Source organism: Sorghum bicolor, chromosome 7 (genome assembly GCF_000003195.3).
Source record: "Sorghum bicolor cultivar BTx623 chromosome 7, Sorghum_bicolor_NCBIv3, whole genome shotgun sequence".
In the NCBI taxonomy this organism is placed as follows: domain Eukaryota; kingdom Viridiplantae; phylum Streptophyta; class Magnoliopsida; order Poales; family Poaceae; genus Sorghum; species Sorghum bicolor.
In genome coordinates this window covers 59,406,135-59,428,640 of record NC_012876.2, presented here as the reverse complement: position 1 = coordinate 59,428,640, position 22,506 = coordinate 59,406,135, and the positions used below count along the sequence as shown (strand labels likewise).

The 22,506-nt window shown below is 43.6% G+C and overlaps 3 protein-coding genes across 13 annotated transcripts; all 3 read left to right on the top strand.

Annotated features, from left to right (window-relative positions):
- LOC8056909 (ubiquitin carboxyl-terminal hydrolase 17) lies at nt 1-8,140 on the top strand. Of its 2 annotated transcripts, none has more exons than XM_002445602.2 (11): nt 1-422; nt 2,035-2,947; nt 3,030-3,112; nt 3,450-3,535; nt 3,616-3,778; nt 5,034-5,154; nt 5,286-5,443; nt 6,193-6,277; nt 6,460-6,675; nt 7,159-7,220; nt 7,324-8,140. In XM_002445602.2, the coding sequence occupies exons 1-11, from the start codon at nt 1-3 to the stop codon at nt 8,009-8,011; spliced, it is 2,997 nt and encodes a 998-aa protein (XP_002445647.1). In that variant the 3' UTR covers nt 8,012-8,140. The 2 variants fall into 2 exon arrangements, with proteins under 2 accessions (XP_002445647.1, XP_021320484.1); XM_021464809.1 differs by lacking the exon at nt 1-422 and adding an exon at nt 1,101-1,343.
- On the top strand, nt 10,422-14,985 carry LOC8056908 (AT-hook motif nuclear-localized protein 17). Of its 10 annotated transcripts, none has more exons than XR_002454722.1 (3): nt 10,422-12,094; nt 12,879-12,948; nt 14,381-14,985. XR_002454722.1 is itself a non-coding variant. In XM_002445601.2 (2 exons), the coding sequence occupies exon 1, from the start codon at nt 11,068-11,070 to the stop codon at nt 12,067-12,069; it is 1,002 nt and encodes a 333-aa protein (XP_002445646.2). In that variant the 5' UTR covers nt 10,422-11,067; the 3' UTR covers nt 12,070-12,094; nt 12,879-14,985. The 10 variants fall into 10 exon arrangements, 1 of the variants encoding a protein (XP_002445646.2); XR_002454721.1 differs by having other exon boundaries at nt 14,378-14,985; XR_002454719.1 differs by having other exon boundaries at nt 10,425-12,523.
- On the top strand, nt 19,304-22,411 carry LOC8056907 (ATP synthase subunit d, mitochondrial). Its single transcript, XM_002445600.2, has 5 exons — nt 19,304-19,631; nt 20,600-20,681; nt 21,314-21,378; nt 21,575-21,661; nt 21,782-22,411. The coding sequence occupies exons 1-5, from the start codon at nt 19,458-19,460 to the stop codon at nt 21,881-21,883; spliced, it is 510 nt and encodes a 169-aa protein (XP_002445645.1). The 5' UTR covers nt 19,304-19,457; the 3' UTR covers nt 21,884-22,411.

Genomic DNA, 22,506 nt, shown 5'->3' with positions numbered 1-22,506 from the left:
ATGGAGGAGGAGGCGGAGTCGTCGTCCTCGGCGGCGGCGGCGCTGTGGCTGGCGGTGGTGGCGCTCGTCGTGGTGCCGGCGGTGGCGCTGCTGGTGCGGGCCCGCTGGCGCCGGGCCGCGGCGCGGAGGGAGGAGGTGCGCCGTCTCGCGCGGCTCGCGGCCGAGGAGGCCGAGCTCGCGGAGCGGGAGTCCGTGCTGGCCTACTACTCCGAGCTGTTCCCGGGCGTCGTGCACGCCGCGGAGGTGCCCGTGGCGCCCGAGTGGGGCCCGCCGCCGGTTGTGGTGGTTCCAGGCCCGGCGGCGCAGGAGGAGTTTGATGCACAGCCGCAGCCCCAGCCGCCGGTGGGGGCGAAGGGGGTCTGTGCGGTGTGCTTCAAGCCCACCACGTTCAGGTGCAAGCAGTGCAAGGCCGTCAAGTACTGGTGAGTGGGATGAATCCCTCACTTCTCTGCCCCCCTGATTCCATCTCCAGTTTGTTCAATTTCATCCAGTGATTGGGGGAATTGTGGGAAGATAGTCCGTGATTTGTACAATTGGGAGTGGAGTGGTCCTGTATTTGGTACAATTTTTTTGGTAGTTCCAACAAACCTTTGGGAATGGTGCACTGATTTAGGGTACCGCTAACCCTCTATTTTAATCCTTATGACCGTTTTTAATCGTCGCTCAATAACCCTTGGGTGGATGCACAGCATTGCTGATTCCTCACAGAAACTCGGATTCGATAGAGCTTTGAATGGCTATCATATTCTCCCAGTCCCTGATAGCTTCATACTTATAAAATAAACAGTTTGTTTCAGATCTCCGGCTCCATGTCTGCTGCTTAGAGTCTAGGTTCCTGCCAATTTAGCCTGTTGGTTTTTTTTATCAATTTAGTCCACACCATGTTTATGGTATAACCTTCTCATAGTGACTTCACATGTTATTTTCCATGCCTCAAGGTTACCAATTACATGGACAGAAATACTGGCATTGATCTGTTCGTATATTCAACTATGTGACAGAAAATGATTGTTACTTTATTCGCACACTGAATTTTTCATAAACCTAATTCTTCCATATTAATTTCTTACATCTATGTAATTTTCATATTTGTGTGGGTGTGGATGTGTTATGCGATACTACTGGAGTACCGGGCTATATTTATGGAGATACGACAATAATAATCAGTGGTCAAATGGTGTTTTTAGGGACCATGCCAAAAAATGGGTCAAAGTTACCTCGAAGTTGTATGGCAAGTATTTTGAAGATATTATTGGAAGAGGCTAAAACAAGTATAGTGAGCCCGAGGTAGTATTTGACAGTAGGAAGTGCCATGCATGGCATATTGGCATGCTTGTTTGATGGTGAGTAAATGCACCAGCTAATCACTAGGTGCTACAACCTACCATAATACCACACACTTAATATTTTCTTACAACAGTACAGCTGTCATGTATTGACTATAAAACGGCATGCACTGACCCTCGTCATCCCATATTTGTCTATCTACCTCTGAACTTCAAGACTACTGAATCACCAAGAAGTTGTTTGGGTGGATAGGATATGGAGGTTAGCATGCTGTAGATCCATCATGCATCTGCTTTTTCCGCAAGTTTACGCGATGTATTTCTAGATTTGTTTTTTTGCTTGCTAATCCTTTTTTCAACCATTTATTTGCATGCGTACATCTCCTGTGGAGTGGATGGCATTCATTACTCCCTAGAGTCATTAAAATGGTAGTGTTGGACATTGCCTAAAGGAAATAGGAACAAGGGGAAATGTAAAGGAACATGTGCCATATGGAGATGGCATGCATCCATTCTGGTGTTTGGGGGGAGAGAGGGGGGGGGGTGTTTACACTTCATTAGCAACATAGCATGAATTTTGAGGTAATAAGGTGATGAGTGATTGGATAGGTCTTGCTGTTTTTTTTTCCCGGGTGAAATCGTATGGACATCCGTGAGTTAGCAAATAATGTTGGCATGTTGCAGTACTTTGTGCGTTGATCACGACATTCTTAGCTTCTTAACTTGAGTGTCACCTTCTGTTTTGCAGTTCCTTCAAATGCCAGATAGCCCACTGGAGACAAGGTCACAAAGATGATTGCCATCCACCAAGTGTTAATACTAGGCCCGATGATGAAGGAAAGGCTGAACAGGGAAGAGCTGCTGAAGAGAATGTATCAGTTGGTGTTAAACAGGTTGCTGAAATGAACAAACCAGTTGTTGGATCTGAAACTTCTGATGCACACCATAATTTGAAGAGTTCAAATGATAAAAGTAAACATATGCCTTCAGAAGCGGTATGTACCAGTGCAGAGGTTCCTGGAGGTCATCAGTCCAACAGCACGGTCGAAATTTCTCAAAATGTTCCAGTGCCTGTTAACAGTAGTAAGATGGGGTCAAGTATCAAACATGCATTTTTTGTTGAAGATGGTTCTTCCACCGAGGACTTGAATGGGGTCTCGCCATGTAAGTCTCAGGCTTCACCAAACATAAACGGTCATAGCAGTTTTGCAAACGAAGAATTCTGCAATCATTCCAAGGAACACCAAAGAGCTAAGGATGCCAGTGTTGTTGAGGATTGTTCTCAGACAAGCAATACCAGAGAGATTGAAGACAGTAGCATTCCCCAAGCAGTTGCATCTGTTGTTTTGGAGACCAAAAGTTCTAGGACTCCTATTAATGTGGAACTTGAGAGGTCTAAAACAAAACCTATTAGGAATGATAGAATTCAGAGCACAAAACCTGTGCCATCTGCATTGACTGTTGACAAAGCCACTTCAGTTCGTGGGAGTTGTTCTGTTACACCTAATCCATCTAAAATAGCAGATAATCTTCCTGATAGAAGTTTTAAAAAACCTTCAGATAGGTCAGGTTCAACAGCAAATAACCTTGCAACATCTCTGAAGAAAATGGTCAGGCAGCAAACTGCACCAAAAGTTGTGAGGCATTATCCATCAGAATCGGTAGGATAATTGAATATATCTTTGTACTTAGCATCTTTTTTTTTTTTCTCTTGTATCTGCTAATAGTTATCTGTTGTCTCAGACACTCTTCCCATATGAACTTTTTGTGAAGCTCTACGGCAAGGTTGAGTTGAACCCTTTTGGTCTTCATAACGTTGGCAACAGGTAAAGAGTGAATTGTTTTTAAATAAGAGTAGGAAGGTTAACTGGCATGCATACATATGCTTGCTCATTAAGGTTTGATCCATTTGGTCTGGGCCTTTGTAAGATCTTAAGTGTATGCTCTTAGAATATTTGTGATTTACTTCCATTAAAGTCTGCTTTGTGCATATAAATTACAGGATGGCGCTTTGAGGCGGATTATAGCATGAGCCAAGTATATTTATATTAGTACCGATCTTGTTCTTTTCTGTTGCATAAACTTTAGGATGGTGCATGAGTTGTTTTAACTGAAGTTTAGTGCATTGTTGTTCGCTTTGTCTAATCCGTGCTTCCTTTGCAGTTGCTATGCAAATGCTGTTCTTCAGTGCTTGATGTTTACTCGACCACTCACAACATATCTTTTGGAAGGCCTTCACTCAAAAAACTGTAATTCTCCACTACTATGTTTGTCACGTTACTTTTTTGCTATGTGCTTGAGTATTCGTGTAATACCTCATGTGCTGTAGGTTCTCAAAAAGGATGGTGCTTCATGTGTGAATTTGAGAAACTCATTGTGGAGGGCAAACGGCGCAAGACTGCCTTGTCACCAACTGGGATACTCTCTCATTTGCATGACATTGGCAGTAGCTTGGGTCCTGGTAAACAAGAAGATGCTCATGAATTTCTTAGGTAAGGCAGCATTATTTATTTTCTATGTTCTTATAGATCTCAATAGAACAATGGATCCACGGTATTTGGTTCCTTTATTTAGATCAAATTTATTTTAGGTACTTTGCTTTTGTACTCCATCCAGTCACTAAAACATGTCATTTAGGACAAGATTTGTCCAAACCTTAACAAGCATCAATAGCTTTTATATCTTTTAGTTTGAAGGTATGCAGGATACTGTATATATTAGATTTATATTGGGAAAATTTGCAAAATGTTATAAATCTGAAGGACTTTAAGAATATACTCTAGAAGATATTAGACTGTCTCCAACAACGGAACCCAAACGCAAAAATAGGTCATGCACAATGTTTTGCATCCTAAAAATAGGATCCAACAGAAGACCCATACCAGACACCCATTTTGGGTACGAGGCCAGAGAGAACGCAAATAAGCGTCTTCTCTCTGGAAGACGCAAATCTCTGCCACGCCGTAGTGGTGGCCCCATAGGAGGCGTCGCGGCGGGGCACGGCCGGCGGTGAGGCGAGTCTGTGGCGGGGCGGGTCTCCCACAGCCCAAATCTTCGAGGCTGCCACAGGAGGAGTGGAGGAGGTGGACGAAGGAGAGAGAGCACCGAGGACTTGCCACCGGGCGCGAGCTCGGGGGGAGCCATGGCCGCCGGGATCTGGGGGTCGCCACCGGGCGCGACCTTGGGGAGCCACCGCCGTCGGGATCCAGGGGCCGCTGCTGTGGGTGAGCTTGGGGAGCCACCGCCGTTGGGATCTGAGGGCCGTGCGGAGGAGTTGTAGGGCGGGAGGAGGAGGTGGAAGGGAGAAGGGCTCGCTGGAGGAGTAGGGGCCGCTGCGGAGCGAGAAGTGGAGGAGGCGCGGCTGCGCGGGGTGGGAGGATGAGGTGGAACCGTGGAAGAGAGAAAGGCTCTGCTTTTTTTGCGTTCTCATTGTTGGAGAAGTGAAGTTTTGCATGCGCGGCCTTTCTCCTATGCGTGACCCAAATCATGATATGGGTCTCTGGTTTGGGTCCTTATTGTTGGAGATAGCCTTAGTGGTCAAAGATATGCATCGAAGACCATGAAAGTCAAATGTGACAAGATTTTGTGACCGGAGGTAGTCATTCTCACATGTTAAACAAAAAACTTAGTTGATTTTAGCTAACTTATTTATATGTGGGGGTTCTTTTATGGAACAACAATACCTGATCTGAATTGAACAAAGGCACCCTACGTTTATTGAAAGAACAGTACCTGTTCTGTTTACAGGTATGCAATTGATGCTATGCAATCCGTATGCATGAAGGAAGCTAGCAAAGGAGGTGTTATTCAGTCAATGGAAGAAACAACTCTTGTGCAATTGATATTTGGGGGCTATCTGCGATCTAAGGTTTTCTTTGCACAGAGCTTACAATTATTTATGTTGATATATTCAGTTACCTTAGACTAGTTATGTGGTGAAGCTAATCTTTATTACATCCCTACCGATTATTCCTTCCTCTTTCTTCTATATGTTCCTAGATCAAATGTTCAAGGTGCCACGTTAGTTCTGAACAATGCGAGCCCATGTTGGATCTTACTGTTGAAATAGATGGTGACATTAGTTCGCTCGATGAGGCACTTGAGCGGTTTACATCCACAGAAGTCTTGGATGGAGAAAACAAATATCACTGCAGCAGGTTTTGTTATGGCTCTTGGTCTTTTATTTTCTTCATCTGATCTTCTTGTGCCTATTTCTGCTAATTTATATTTATCTGTGGACCATAATCTTTTGATTTTCACTGAATCTTTAAGACTACTAAAGGCTTCAGTGTCACCTTCTGAATGAATCGTTAGTCTCCTGCATGTCTTTTTGTTCTGGTTACTAGTGTGAATTAGAGATTCCAGAACTTGTTATGTCATCAAATGACAAATTACATTTTTGTGCATCATTATATTCAGCCTCATGGCAATCATTTTTTAGATGTTGAAAATGATTGAAAGAACAAGAATTCCTTTTCTAAGTGCCTCTGAAAAAATCTGTAGGGCTGAACAAATTGTGCTAGTAAATTTGATAATAAAAGCCATCTAGGTTTTTGTTCATGCTAGGGTTGTTCCTTAAGGTGTTTGTGCCTACCTCAACTTTCTTGGGACTAAAAGGCTTTGTTGTTATTGTTGTGTTTGATGTTTCTAGTCTTTTAAGGTAACCCCTTATTCTCTAGTGAGATAAGGGGTTTGTGTTGTATGGGATCATTCTTGAATACAAAGATACGCAGATCTCCTGCATGTTCAAGGAAAAATAAACGAAAAGAAAAGCAATCTACTATTACGTTCTTAGTTTATTTCACTACTCTAGTAATGTATTAACGGTTCACTTCTCTTTTAGCCCCTGTATTCAATTCTTCTTTGGCCTAATTCTCATTCTCCTAGCTCTATTCTATCTTTTCAGATGCAAATCCTATGAGCGTGCTAAAAAGAAGCTGACAATAGAGGAAGCGCCGAATGTTCTGACTATTGCACTGAAAAGATATCAGGTACCATCTAGATTTTCATTGTCATCTAATATTTACGTTTTTAAAGTTCTATATGAACACTGTCCTAGCAATAGAGATGGCAACTGCATGTAGAATATAAGAGTGAAATGTTTGTAGCTTCATGTATTTGGTAGGAATCAAGTTTTATTGAGATACACTAAACATTGCCCTTTTATGTGCAGTCTGGCAAGTTTGGAAAGATCAGCAAAGCCATCAGATTTCCAGACACCCTCAATATGGGTCACTATATGAACCCAGATACTGATGACATATCGCCAGTTTACAGCCTCTATGCAGTTGTCGTCCATCATGATGTCATGAATGCTGCCTTCTCTGGTCATTATGTATGTTATGTTAAAGATACACAGGGAAAGTGGTTTAAGGCAGACGACAGTCAGGTATGCTTACTCTTTGTTGACATCTCATAGTTCTGTTCTCATGAATAGGGCATGTTTGGAATGGTGACTTTGAGTTCGAATATCTAGGTTTTGGTACAAATTTTAAGGAATCCATGAAATTTCTTCAAAACAAGCCCTTGTCCTTTTTAGCAACCACAAATGAATCTATAAATCCTTGGGAATATGAAACTATGATTATAAATAATGACCAGATTCTGTGTATTATTGGAATAGTGAGGAATAATTTAATGTGCTTGTAATAGTAAAATGTTGTATGTCAAAACTTGAGTTCTCCTAACTGATACTCCTCTGTCTTGAAAGCTAACTATCATGGGTTATCATTCTAGTTGGGGTGTGTGGGTTGTATTCTTATGTCTCCTTAATGCGATGATACAGAGCTCTCCTTCATGTTCAAGGGGAAAAAACTGTGTTGGGTTGTCATCAGAGAGAATATGATCTTAGTAACTGGTCTGTCTTTTGCAGGTGAAACCTGTATCTCTGGACAATGTTATGTCAAAGTGTGCATATATGTTGCTGTATGCAAGGTAATTACTGGGATTCTCTTAGTTAACTGCTTCACTCACTTGCCGGGTGTATTCCTGTGAGGACTTTCTCAGGATATTCTAATTCCTGTTCTAATTAAATCAGGTGTTCACCGAGGGCACCAAGCTCTGTTAGGCAGGCTATGGGGGACCCAGCACACCCCAAGAAGGCCAAACAGAAGGTGGTTTCAGGAGGAACAACATGGCGAGGAGGTTCCTTAAACAGGCACCAAGCTGGTCAGCAGCATAGAGACCAGACGGCAGATGACCTTACCCATGCGTTTGACGAATATAGAGATGTACCATATTCGCCTTCAGATTCTCCGAGTCCTAGCGAGAGTTCATCCCTCTTCAGCAACTCGGACGCAGGGTCGCACAGCACTGTCAGCACCGACAGCAGCGAGAGCACAAGGAACTCGACCAGCACCGAGGAGTATGAGTACATGTTCGGAGCTGCTGATCAGATGTACTCAGGAGGCTCCATGGGAGGAGCACCTGTGGAGAGTGACTATCCGACGTATTCCCGTTTGAGGTCCAGCTTGAATACCAGCTCATCAGGCCGGGAGGCATACAGTGCGGATAGCTCTGCGGAGCACAGGCTTCAGGGCGGTTGGGTTGAGGGCGATGAGAGCCCGTCCTTGTTGTATACTGACAGAAGTAATCAGCAGTGGAGCAGTAAGTTAACAGACCAGTATAGGCAGTTAGATAGGAGCGGACATGACCCTGGAGAAACCAGGGGCGGTGTCTTATCGAGAAGACCATCTAGGGACAGGACCGCCCAAACATTTTATTGATGTGCAGGGTTTGGGCTGTAGAGTAATAATGTAATGTAGCCTGTAATATTATGTCGCTGCATATGTAAAAAGATGAGAGAAATGTGGTAGTCCATTAAAAGTTAAATGCCTAACTTGATCACATAATCCCGAGGAACCTGTAACAAACATTGCATTTTCCATGGGATCGACATAGTAGATTATAAGGCCTTGTTTAGTTTCCACCAAAAACTAAAATCTTTCCAAGATTTCTTGTCACATCGAATCTTACGGCATATGCATGGAGTATTAAATATAGACGAAAATAAAAGCTAATTACACAGTTTGCTTGTAAATAACAATATGAATCTTTTGAGACTAGTTAGTCTATAATTAGATAATGTTTGTTAAATAAAAATAAAATGCTACAGTACCTAAACAAGGCCTAAGGTTCAATCCAGAAGATCATTAAGACTAGCCTCAATGCATAGTTTTATGGTACAGTTATCAAGACTCTAAACTAGGTAATCGAGCCACATGAGTTTTATGGAGATGAAACTCCTCTCTTAGGTCTTGTTTACTTTCACTCCAAAACCCAAAATTTTTCAAGATTCTCCGTCACATCGAATCTCTAGACGTATGCATGAAGTATTAAATATAGACGAAAATAAAAACTAATTACACGGTTTGGTTGAAATGTACGAGACCAATCTATTGAGCCTAGTTAATCCATAGTTGGACAATAATTACTACAAACAAACGGAAGTGCTATAGTATGGCGAAATTTTTCTCTTCACCAACTAAACAAGGCCTTATCTAATGAAACTCCTTCATTTAATGACTTTATTAAGTTAGTAATTTTATTTATGTGGTACTCTATTTAATATATGCATGATATTTTTATAAAACATGCATTGAGATTGGCCTAACAGTATCTTCCGCGGTTTCTCAATCAAAAATCATTAACAGCATCTCTAGTGGTTTTTGGATCTTATCCCTCACTCTCGTAAAAGTGTCATACTGAATAGAATAAGATAGGTTTGTCTTGTTGCTCACCCCGTAAAACTGTCATACTGAGTAAGATAGTTTTTTTTTTTTTTTGACAAGAGTAAGATAGGGTTGTTTTGTTGCTCTAGCAGCTCCGGTGAGGAAAGGTGTGCTCGTGGCGAGGAGGATGGAGGGGTGAGGAAAGGGAACAAAAGATAAACTGAGAGATGACAGGGAGTTCCCGAGCAATGCCCTCGGACTACTGACGAGTATTGGGGAGTTGCCGAATAACACCCTTAGTATAATAATTTTAAAATATAGTATTAGTGGTCACCAATATACCAATATAGTGAAGGAGATGGATTAGGAGTTGCCGCTTCTCCTTGAATGATGACACGGGTGGGAATAGATGGATAGGTATACGGCCGGCGACACGAGGCTTTGGATTCGTAGCCTGCAGCCGCATTGATTGCATGGGCCAAGTGATGGCCAGGACCAGTATATCGGATAAGGTGATCCGGTCGATCGTTGGGGCCTACTATCTGCTGGTTCTGGTTGGCCTAATGCATCACGTGCTTGTTGATAGCCATTGTTGAGCTTGTGGACACCACACACCAGTGACCCAAAAACCACAAATTCTAGCTGGGTCAGGTTGGCACACTGTCGGAGGTCGCCGATGGCAGACAGTGATCGGACCACACGTATGACGACGTAAGAAAATGGATAGACAGAGGATAAGTAGCACGGTTACGCTTCGTTTACACGTATGACGACGTATAATTATTTTTTTCATCTATGTTTAACGTTCCATGTATATATCTAAATATTCGATACAATGAGACAAAAAAAAATCGAAACTAGGGTCCTTATTCAGAAGCTGAGTCGCCGAGCTAATGTTTGTGCAATGACGAGTCCATGCAAAGCAAAGATACGGAGTACACCACACCTCCACGCAAGCCGCAAAGTTCCAATCGGTTCCTCAGAATTCGGCTACAAACGATCAGTAGCGGCGCGGTGGTGACTCAAGGGTCAGATCACGGCTAGAACGCCCGTACGCGCCGCTGTGATGACGTACGGTACGGTCCATGGCTAGCTTCCCTACTGAATTCATGTACCCCGGCTCCGCATGCCGCGCTCTCGTTCCGATCCCGTTCGCGTCCCGGACCAGCACTCGCACGGGACGCTCCTCCGATCCGGCGGTCCGGCGGCGGCCACCAGCCCGCACGCACTCCAAACGCCCGATCGAACCTGATGCCCACCGCGCATCTGCCATGCCATGCCATGCCATGCGTGCAGACCCGCGCGCGCTTTGCCTTTGCGGCGCCGCCCGACCGCCTGCAAATCAAACACGCGACGAAACGGCCATGCCATGATGTGCTCCTTCAACACACGTACGTACGCGTGGTCTCGATCGATCGATCACTCCGTTCGATCGTTCCCGTCCCAGCTCGTGCCCACGCCGGTTGCGCGTCGCCGGCCGGCACATGCATGGAGCAGCTGCGCGCGCGGCCGCCATGGCCCAGCTCCCACCTACTATATCTTTGCCGTGCCGTCAAAGGATGCGGCGGCGACCCGGCCGGCCGGTAGATGATCAGTCCGACTGTCGATGGCTCAGCGCGCGTTATACCAACATATAGACGCATGGCGTATGTGTACAGCAGTCGATCACCACCCCTGTCTCGCCTCCGTCAATATTAGGGCAAAACCTGCAGGCAAGCAAGCCGTGATCGTGAAGAATTAATTCGTGATGAGATGTCAAAAGATTACGAGATCAAAAGCAGCAGAGCCCAGTTGCAGCCCCATATTATCATTCGCCCCCCGGATCCGGTGGCCAATCCTGTCTGTCCCCTATTCCCTTCCATCTTCTCGCCGACCGGCTCAAAAGTCCAAAAGAAATCCAGTCGAGCGTCCAGCTAGCTGCCGTGCCATGCGCTGCGCGTGCCATGGAAAGGCGCCGATCCAGGACAGGACCCCCCATCCTACTATTACTACCACGTCGCAGCCACCAGCCGTGCCCTTGCACGCTATAGCTCGTTGCTAGTAGAGTTTGCTACTGCTGAAGTGCTGAGCCTCTCGCCGTCTGACACATCGCTATCGTTTGCCGCGGCGGCATGGACCGGGAGGGCCTTTACGGAGGCCGCGGCGACGGCAGCAGGCTCCTGGTGGTCCAAGACCTCCATGAGCGGCCGATGGAGTGCTTCTCCGATGAGGTCAACAGCCGAAACGGCTGCGGCGACGACGAGGAGGAGGAGGAGGGGAATGGCGGAACTGGTTCTGGTTCTGGTTCACGGCCGCTGCCGGCGCCCAACGGGGCAGGAGGAGGAGGAGGCGACGGACCGGTGAGCGTGGAGACCGGGAAGCGGAGGCGCGGGCGGCCGCCGGGATCCAAGAACAAGCCGAAGCCGCCGCCGGTGGTGACGCGGGACGTGGAGCCCGCGGCGGCCATGCGCCCGCACGTGCTCGAGATCCCCAGCGGCGGGGACGTCGCGCGCGCGCTCGCGGGCTTCGCGCGCCGCCGGGGTCTCGGGATCTGCGTGCTCGCGGGGACCGGCGCCGTCGCCGACGTCTCGCTCCGTCACCCGGCGGCGTCGTCGTCCGCGGATGGAGGAGGAGGGGGTGCTGCCGCTGCCGCCGCCGCGGTCGTCGTCTTCCGCGGCCGGTACGAGATCCTCTCCATCTCGGCCACGTTCCTGGCGCCGTCCATGTCCGCGGCGGTGCCGGCCCGCTCCGCCGTCAGCAGGGACCTCTCGATATCGCTCGCCGGCCCGCACGGACAGATCGTCGGGGGCGCTGTCGTGGGCCCTCTCGTCGCCGCCACCACCGTCGTTGTCCTGGCTGCCGCCTTCACCGACCTTAACTTCCACCGCCTCCCCCTCGAGGATGACGCGTCAGCAGCGTCCGTCTCCGGGAGTGGGGAGGCCGGCGAACACCGTCACCGTGGGCATCACGGGCAGCATCAGCAACGGGAGCATCACGACGCGAGCGGGTTGCACCCGCAGACCATGGTGGCTCCGGCGACGACTCAGCCGGTTCCCTTGTACGCGCGCCAGTCACAGGAGTTGTGGCCGCCGGCGGCGGCAAGTGCACAGCGCCCACGCCCGCCGTATCAATAGCCTCCAGTCACAAGAGTCTGCTATGGTGCTCGATCCATCGTAACTATACACATCTGATTATATTATTTTGTTGTGTCTAATTTCTATACGAGAGATTTGATGATCTGGTTAGTGTTAGGGTTTTTATTAGTGTGTATCTTATACATTGATGATCTAGCTAGTTGTTACTGCTACTTTTAATAATTTGTTAGGGTTCAACGTTTCTGTTTACCTAATGAGTTGACATATTTTGATGCCAATGGCGGTGTCAAGAGTCAAGACATGCAAATGACGGTGTGATTTATTTCTTAAGAGCAAGGTCAATAATAAAGCTAAGTGCTTGACTATAAGTATGTGATTAGAGCCAAGTTATACAGTAAGAAGACATTTTCACCTTCCTATTCCTTCTCATGACATTTGCTATTCAGGTCTACCACTACCTGTGCATCCATGTCTAGCTTGGTGCTTGCATAAGGTCAGTCTTAATGTATAGTTTCATGACACAAGACTATAAACTAGGTAATCGGACCACATGAGTTTTATGAGGATGAAACTTCTCTCTCATCTGGAGAAACTTTTTCAATTAATGACCCTGCCAAGTCAACAATTTTGCTTATGTGGCATCATATTTAATGTGCATGACACTCTCATAAAACATGCATTGAGACTAGCCTAAGAGTCAAGCTATCATGTCTCTCCTATCTTTTCTCCTCTACATCAACATTAGCTTAGTTATAAGTCTATTATTATATCTACTCTAACAATTTGCTAGATATATGCCAACATATTTAGGGGTACATTAAAAATTTACCGTATTTTCTTACTTGTAGAGATTAGTGCTCCCATCTTCATCAGGAAACTTATCACCTTCTTCGGCAACAACGACATTACCAGTTAACGGTATGTAGCAGGTATAGGGCATATAGAGCTGGGTTTTTCTAGGTTTATTTGTTTGCGGATCGGAGTTTATTTTTGTACTCATATCCATCTCAAATTCTCCATCCACATATATTAAAATAGATTGAGGTAGAAGTTAATCTAAGTTTCACCTAATCTACCTTAACATACACCTGGATTAAAAGCTGGATGTAAATGTATGAACTAAGCTTAGATGGTAAAGGGGTAGATGGCATCTTGGACATGAGGCAAGGTGGTAGGGTGCCACCTTCATTAGAGCGTGGTCATAGTTTGTAGCGGCTTTGATTGCATGTACTGTATTAGGCTTAGTCTGCATTAGACTTTATGCAGCAAAACCTAAGTCAACATGCATAAATGTATTTTGTATAGGCAAGCCACACCTGATAAGAGAGAGAGTTTTTTTTAATCAAACTTTTTTTTTATGTTTCACTGGATTTGTAGACAATAATCAAAAAATCGATTTATTTATATATGGACGGATACGAAGTATTAGAGGTTTTATGTTAACATTTTTTATGTTTGATCAAACTTATAGACAATATTCTAGATGTTTTATGTTTCTAGTAAAGGTATAGAAAACAATAATATTTTATTTTTTTTGTGTTCGTCAACTTGTGCACATATGCATTGTCTAATACGGAATGGGGCTGAATTGTGGAGAACTTTTTTTTTCACAAGGTGGATAACTTAAAAAAGTTGTGAAGTTATACGTATGAGCCGTCCGATGAAATTAAATAATTGAATGTGTATAAATTTGGTAGATCTTTGGATCCAAAATCTATCAACAGACGTCTAAGGTGTCGTTTGTTTCCTTAGGGATCTCTAGGAATCTGGATAAAAAAAATTCTGATATCTTTTATTGGTCTTTCCGCCTGTACGTTAAAATTATTTAGAATCTGGACTGTTTGGATAACATAATGAAATTCTTTAGAATGTAGACTGTTTTGATAACATATTGTTTTTTAGATTTGTTTATCTGGATTCCCAGAATTTCGTGGGAGTCAAACGGGGCCTAACATGACCCTTTACTTAATCCTATTTTCTGAAAGTCGTCGTAGCATCTATGACTATGCAGATAGGTGATTAGGTTTCTAGTAGTAGTGTGATGAAGTATAAGGCCAGTCTCAACGAGTTGTTTCAATACACAGTTATCAAAATGCCACATCAGTCAAAACACAGTGAAACAACAAACGAAATTGATTCTTACAATGGTGAGTTTCATTGCAGCGTTTCACATGCACATTATAGCATTAAATACTAGTATTTAGCTGTGATCAAATGTACTAGCATAAACTCTGTAGCTATTGTGTGTCCAGATCAAATATAAAATACTCCGATCATAGAAAACACCCTGCTAGATAAACTCATGTACTGAAATATTGCAAATTGACTGAAAAATTGACTCATACAGCAGAATCGGCGGATCCATGGAAACGCTTGCCCAGCTGCTTGCCCCCACGAACGTTCCCTCCTCTGCCTTGCGCATCCATGGACAGGACGGGGCTGGAGACTCGGCGGAGGCAGCTGCTGCTACCCGCGCGTGGCGCCCCGGCCGTCGCGTTCGCGTACCGCTCCTCCTCGACAGCGGCGACCGCGCTCCACGGGGCCGCGGCGCCCGCGCCCGCGCCCGCCTCCGACCTACGTGCCCGCCTCCGACCTGCGCGCCCACCTCTGCCTCCGGCTCCGACCTGCTGATGTTGGCGGGAGTAAAGAATTGGGGAGAAGGAAGCGGGAGGAAGGGGCGGGAAGAAGGCCGGGAGGAGCGCGCGCGCAAATGGAGAGCTCACGGTGCTGGCGGTTCCCTCTGCGTTCGGGATCAAGAATGAAACGAAAACTCCCCTCGATGGCCGTTTCACCGCGTTATCGAGGCCTGGGAAACGACGCTGAGTCATTTCACCATGGTGAAACGATTTTCATCTCTCTCCTCTCTATTTCATGCAAAGATTCCCTTTTGGCTGATGTGTCACCTCATTAAATGTGCATGACACTCAACTAAAACTCCCATTGAGAATGGCCTAAGGTCGTCTCGGGTGATTACGTGCGATCGAGACCGTGACGAGCTTAGGGTGTGGTAGTCTTAGGCAGGAGAACAACAATAGTACGTGGCAGCAAACAGGTAGGTGGAAGAATGTCGTAGCAGCCATATCTCTTCGATTTGTCAGATATGTGGTGGGAGATGCAGCATCAAGAGTCTTCATTTAAGATTAAGGTTACGCCTTGTTTAGTTCATCCTGGAAACCAAAAAATTTTCAAGATTTCCCGTCACATCGAATTTTATGGCACATGCATGAAACATTAAATATAGACGAAAACAAAAATTAATTATACAGTTTAGCTGTAAATCACGAGACGAATCTTTTGATCCTAGTTAGTCCATGATTGGATAATATTTGTCACAAACAAACGAAAGTGCTACAGTACCGAAAACTTTTCACTTTTCGGAACTAAACAAGGCCTTGGTTCAGAATTTATATGTCGAATATTTTTCTCTTATAATAAATTAGCCCTTGTTTAGATGTGAAAAATTTTAGATTTTGCTACTGTAGCACTTTCGTTTGTTTGTGGTAAATATTGTTCAATCATGAACTAACTAGGATCAAAAGATTCATCTCGCGATTTACAGTTAAACTATGCAATTAGTTTTTATTTTCGTCTATGTCTAATGCTTCATGCATGTACCGAAAGAAAGATTCAATGTGACAGGAAATTTTAAAAACTTTTTAGTTTTGAGGTAAACTAAAGAGAGTGTTTTCGGCAAGACTAGCGAATGGGTTTTCGTCGTCCTTCCAATATGTATAGTGTTTGGCCGGTGCTTTGGCAAGATCCTATATACAGTATGCTGCTTTGCGGCAGTCTCTGTATCACGCTGTTATATACGCGGACACACGTACACCGCCCGTAATGCTAGCTTATCGCTGGTATTTTCCTCTCTATCTATCTAAGATTAGCTCTTCTCGTCTGAGAGTCCAGACTCCAGACGGAGAGACTCTAGTTTTTTTTTTTTGGGGGGGGGGGATGAGACCCTACTTTAACTGTGTACATAGAATGCAAATATTCAGTAATAAGCGTATGCTGGATTTTCAGGTGATTATTGGATAATAAATTACTATTTATTTGGAGTATGCTGACATTTATACTTTCACTACATACCGACTACCGACGTGACAGGCCTGACGTCGTCCCAGCCATATCTCATCGATTTGTCAGATATGTGCGGATATGGTGACAGGACACAGGCGGCCATGCATGCATGGCAGCACGACAGGATAAGTGCATGAATCTGAGAAGAAGCCGGTTGAGCAAACAGGCAAGTTGCGCTGTGCGCTTTCATGGACTTGTTTAGTTCGCAAAATTTTTTGTTTCTGCCTACTGTAGTATTTCGTTTTTATTTGATAAACATTGTCCAATCATAGAGTAACTAGACTCAAAAGATTCATCTCACAAATTACAGGCCGACTGTGCAGTTAGTTTTTATTTTCGTCTATATTTAATGCTCTATGCATACGACCAAAGATTTAATGTGATGGAGAATCTTGAAAATTTTTGCGAACTAAACAAGGCCTCACCTGGACATTTCACCCAACAGGGTGCCTGTGCTTTCCGGCCGCGCGTACAGACGGAGACGGAGACGGAAGGAGATCGAAGAGGCCGGGAAGAATCGAAGATACCAAAACGGCGCGCATGCACTGCATGCATGGCCATTCCCTCTTGGGGTAATATACTTCCATCCATTCTATTCCATTCCAGGCCTTGTTTCGTTTCGAAAATTAAAAAGTTTTTAGTACTTTAACATTTTTGTTTGTTTGTAACAAATATTATCTAATTATAGACTAACTAGAATCAAAAAATTCGTCTCGTAATTTACAGCTAAACTGTATAATTAGTTTTTGTTTTCGTCCATATATATAATGTTTTATGTATGTGCCACAAGATTCGATGTGACAAAGAATCTTGAAAACTTTTTGGTTTTTAGAATGAACTAAACAAGGCCTGAATATATGCATGGGTGCAACACAAGGTACGTGCTGCACCAAACCAAAAGCACGCGCGCGGCGCGCAGCCGTTCGTTTCTCAGCTGGGTGCGCGCCACAGGACAGGACTCGAGCGTGGTTCTCGATCGGCGGCGCGCGCGGAAACGGAGACCAGCAGCTGCAGGACGGCAGCAGGATGGTCGAAGTCGCGGTGCCGAAGCAAGAGATCTCTCACCAGCTCTCACATTCTCAAGGAGTCAAGGGGTGATGCTGCGAGCGACAGCGCGCAGCTTTCGGAAAGCCTCGCGGATGGATGGGACGGATCGCGATGTGGATACCGATACGGTTGCTGTGCGGCTACAGTCCCGCTCCCGCGTCGCGTGCTTTGCTTTCCCGGCTTTCCAAGGAAGGCCGCCGGCTCCGATCCATTGCTTGCTTTCACGGCTTTCTAGCACGTACTACTGCCTGCCTGCACTCCCCGCCGCCTCTCAGTGGCGTTCCTTCCTTCGCTACATGTGAGCGACACCGGCGTTAAACATGCCATGCGATCGCTTCTCAACCCCTCAAAAAAGAAAGAAAGAAAGCGACCGCTTTCTCAAGCATATTGCTGCTAAAAACGCCCCATCCAAAAAAAAAACATTGCTGCTATAATTAGTACTCCCTTCTTCGTCCAAAAGAAAGGTGTTGAGAGGAGTCAAACATTTAAATTAAACTTATTGCTGCTGTAATATATTTAAATATATTTATTATAAAAATATGTTTTAATGATATAGTAATGCTTATATATATATATATATATATATATATATATATATATATATATATATATATATATATATATATATATATATATGTGTTTCGTAATAAGCATTACTAGATCATAAAACATATTTTTACAAGAAATGAGATTTCCTATTCTTTACGACGGGCCGGGGTAGTAGTATGTACGAGCGCATCTCTCTTTTGTCTTTTTCTGAAAAAAGAAAAACAGAATAGTTTGGCCTTTTCTAGCGCACACAACCATCCTATTATAAGTTTCCAGCTCTATATTATCATTGTCAATATGCCAATAGGAAAAACGACGTCTCCGACTTCCATCGAAGTCCAATTTGCCCACAAATTGAAAATTGGTTTTTATGTCCTGTTTCAACTTTTAAAACTCCGTTTGGTTCCTCTTGCTAAATTTTAGCCATCTAAAACTATTTTAGCTACTTTTGGATGACTAGTGAGACTAAACTATTTTAGCTTCTTTTTAGTGAGTGTTTTAGAACATTAGCTACTAAAGTGACTAAAGTTTAGCTGACTAAAATTTAGCAAGAGGAACCAAACAGGCTCTAAATCTGCCTGAATTTGCCTTTTCTGCGATTCGAAAATCAGTTCCAACCATGTCATGTCAACCCGCCTCTTGGTAAACTGAACTATATTGTTGATAATTTAGGTAGGTCTATTAAACTTTATAACAAAATAAAAATATGTTAAAAATGAGTAAATGTTTTTTTGACAAATAAGCAATTAATTTTTTTAAAATATGATATGTTCTTAGAAAATTCATTAAAAAATGGTTTATCTTAGAAATTTATGAAATTAGTTTCAATTTTTTTCTTTAAAATCATGCTCTACCTTGATGCGTAGCTCGAAATTCTTTGAGTATTGTATGGTTTTATTTTTGGGTTTATTTGCTAGTTTGACTCCAGCAAGCCCCATCAATTAGATACCACCATATCACAAAAATGTCCTTTATTTTTCTTTCTTATTTACAAACATGCAAATGAAATTGTTCAATCATATTGCAATTTTTAGCATGATTTTAGGAAAATATATGGATTTGGTTCATATATTTTTTGAGTTGTTGAAACATATTTTCAAATAATGTTCTAAGATTGGATCAGTTTTTTTGGCTTTAGTTGTCTTTTTGTTTTTTAGAAAATAACACTTTTTTTCATATACTAATGCCTAATTGACTCCTTGAACTATAAATGTAGTCTGATTTATCTATCACATGGCTGACATGGCGCCAGTTCATGCAAAATCGTTCTAAAAGCCATCCTAAGAGCAATTTCAATATTTCAAAGTTATTATATAGAGGTAAAAACAGTTTTTTTGTTTTTTTTGCGAGACAAAAACAGTTTTTTGTTGGGAGAGACAAATTGGATTCCGGCTGAAGTTGAAGAGGTCAAATGGACATTTTCCGCACCAACATGGACTATAGAGTTTAGATTCCTCTCGCCGAAAGAATAAAACGGGCTTTAGGCATGCCATACAGCCCAGCCCAACAACCTTAAGGACGCGGACTGTTTCAGTTTCAGCCCAACCAAAGGGGTGTTCGTTCTTCACGGCCTGTTTAAACCCACCAAATACTCCTCTCTGGACTCTTGCCACTCCACGAGCACCACCAGGCCATCCCCCCGTATACCCATTTCCTTGTTCGGTCGGAACGCGGCGGCGGCGGCGGCGGCGAGAGGGAGAGAGAGGGGAGAGTCGGCAGGCCCCGAGGGAGGAGGCAGCGGCGGGCCGGACAATATGAGCGGCAACGGCGCGAAGAAGGTGGTGGATGTGGCCGTGAAGGCCGCCAAGGCGATCGATTGGGACGGCATGGCCAAGATGCTCGTCTCCGACGAGGCGCGCAAGGAGTTCGCCACGCTCCGCCGCACCTTTGAGGACGTCAACCACCAGCTCCAGACCAAGTTCTCCCAGGTGCCCGATCCCGCTTTTGTCCTTCCCCACTGGGCTGATCTGGCCTAGGGTTTCCAGATCTGGCGCCGCTCTTCCTGCGCTGACCTATTCTCTTGTTGGATCGATCCGTTTGAGTAGTCTATGTACAAATGGCGTCATGCGGGGGTAGTCGAGGCAATCGGGTTTGTTAGCTTTTGTTAGTGCGCGGGCGTTTTATATATGTTTACATTTTTCTTGAGCGCTAGTGGTCTCATATTGTATTGATGTAACGTTGTTTGATTCCTAGTTATATTTGTACAAATTAGGATAGCTCCCAGATAGCTGTTAGTTCAAATTCAGTGCCAGGTATGCTGCATTTTCACTTTGTGGTCATTGTTACTTTAGTCTTAGTATTGATCGGTAATGAACACAGCAACTGGACACTGCTAGAACCATTACAGTTTATCCTGTATTTAGTCAACTTTGAAACTGTGCTCAAGCCCTCCACTACTTAGGATCCGGGAAACTCTTTTCTTGTGAGAAGGTTCCGTTCAGTTTCTGATGAGAGAAGATGTAGGCATTACATTTGATGATTTGAATAATTGAGTGATTTCAGAGAAAATATAGGACAACTATTTTTGAGACCAGAGAAGGCCATTTTTGGCTTCATATGTGAACAAAGTGTTGTCTTTTCGGCTCAAAAGGTTTGTTTTGGCCTTGTGAGTTGTAAGTTTTATACTATTCAAACTGCAATTACACATGCCTTGGTAGGCTGCAAGCTTCATTTGAGATACGATTAGTATGGAATTGATTGAGTGATCTCTCCTGTCATGTTGGATACCTTTCTTCTTGTTCCTTTGCTACATTATCTTGAAAGTTCCTGGGAGGCAGCTGAGATATGCACTACCCCTCAAACTTGCAGTATTGTGTCTTCCACATGTTTTAGTTCTATATCCTAGGTCAATAGATCTGTGTGTTCTCTAAACCTTGTACTTATTTTATTTTTGCAGGAACCCCAACCGATTGATTGGGAGTACTACAGAAAAGGAATTGGATCAAAAGTGGTGGATATGTACAAAGAGGCTTATGAAAGTAAGTATCCTTGTACGACAAACCTAATTTCAATTATATAATCTGAAAGATGTGTTTTCTGTGAACATCTAGGATATTCTAAAATGTTTACTCTGTTGATTATCTTGTTTGCATTGTGCAAATTTTTCTGGTCTCTTGATTTTCAAGCCTCTTTCTAGTTACTGTCCAAAGATTCATACTCATGGATATCCCATATAGATCTTTGATGCTCACAGATCAATGCACCAATGTGTTTCTGGTTTCAGCTCCTTCTGGTATAACAATTACCCCAGTGTGTGTAAAACTATATAGTACTGTTAGAAGGACAATTCCCTATATGTACCTCCATTAGTCTTTCTATCGAATACTTGTGTTGCAATATGATGCATTTTTTTACTACAAGCTATAGACATGTAAGGCTATGTATCATATTGTTTCTCCCTTTTAATGTACCTTGGTCTATTAAAAATATACATTCCTCTATACACATACACCTCAATTTGTTGCGACGGATGCCCTACACTAGTCCTTGGTCTATTCTCTATTGAATGTACTTCTCAGGGTGATTGTTGGTCCTGCATATGTCATTTCGTTTCTATACATTATGTTCTGTTTGCCCACTTTCTGAGGTAGTAAACTTGAAATAAATGCAGGCATCGAGATCCCGAAGTACGTCGACACAGTTACTCCCGAGTACAAGCCGAAGTTTGATGCTCTGGTCAGCAGCTGCTGCTCTCACACTGTTTTGTCCTTTTAAGTTTATTGCCTGATAAATTGTTCTATTTTTGTGTGTTTTGAATCTTGAGTTGTTCTACCAGCATTTACTAGATGAGTGCATCCATTTTTTTTGTTCTTTATTAACCTCTCATTGCTGATGTGTTTTTTTTTTGTCCTGCTATGTATGTTGCCTGTAGGTTGTTGAATTGAAGGAGGCTGAGAAAGCGTCTCTGAAGGAGTCAGAAAGGATAGAGAAGGAAATTGCTGAACTCAAGGAAATGAAGGTAGGGGATATTCTTTAGTGCTCATATATTCAATTTTTTCCCTGAATCATTTGCATTCATCATCATTTTTAATATAACATACCCTTTTGCTTTAATATAATATCTTGTTTCTGTGTACAGAAAAAGATCAGTACAATGACAGCAGATGAGTACTTTGAGAAGCACCCTGAACTCAAGAAGAAGTTTGACGATGAAATCCGTAATGATTACTGGGGATATTGAAGAGATTGGAGAGAACTCTTATCTTGCCATTTCCATGTCTGTGAAGAACCAATAATTTTTCTGTGCCCCGATATGTATAGGGGAAATCTGCAATCTCAAATTGGTGGTTTCCATAGCATGTGCACGGGGTTTGGGTGGAATGCCTACAGAATCGACTGTGTCAAGCTTTCTTGAAATTCCATCGAAACATGTTTTGTTTGATCTCATCATTTTGAAGAGGATCCCTGCTTTTGTCATACAAAGATTATGATATGATCTTAGCCCCTTTCTACTTGAATAAGAGGTTTTCTGCAGACCCTTTTCCTCTACTGGCCTTCTGTGACGCATTGGTCTGAATCCTTGTAAATGTTCGGTGCAAGTGTGGCACTTATCCTACCTTACTATTAGAAAGTTGAAACTGCCGTCTTGGACATCAACAGTCTTCAAAACATAATGTTTATGGATTGAAATGTTGATGTATGTACTTGTGAAGGAAGAACCTACTATTCTTTGTTGAACTTAAGGCATGATGATTTGTCCTTTTTTGAACGTAATGATTTGTCCCACTAAATCATAGTGAAAATGAAAAGTGTCTCAGGTTCATGTGGGATTGGACATGGACTGTCCAATGTCCAACTGGACCT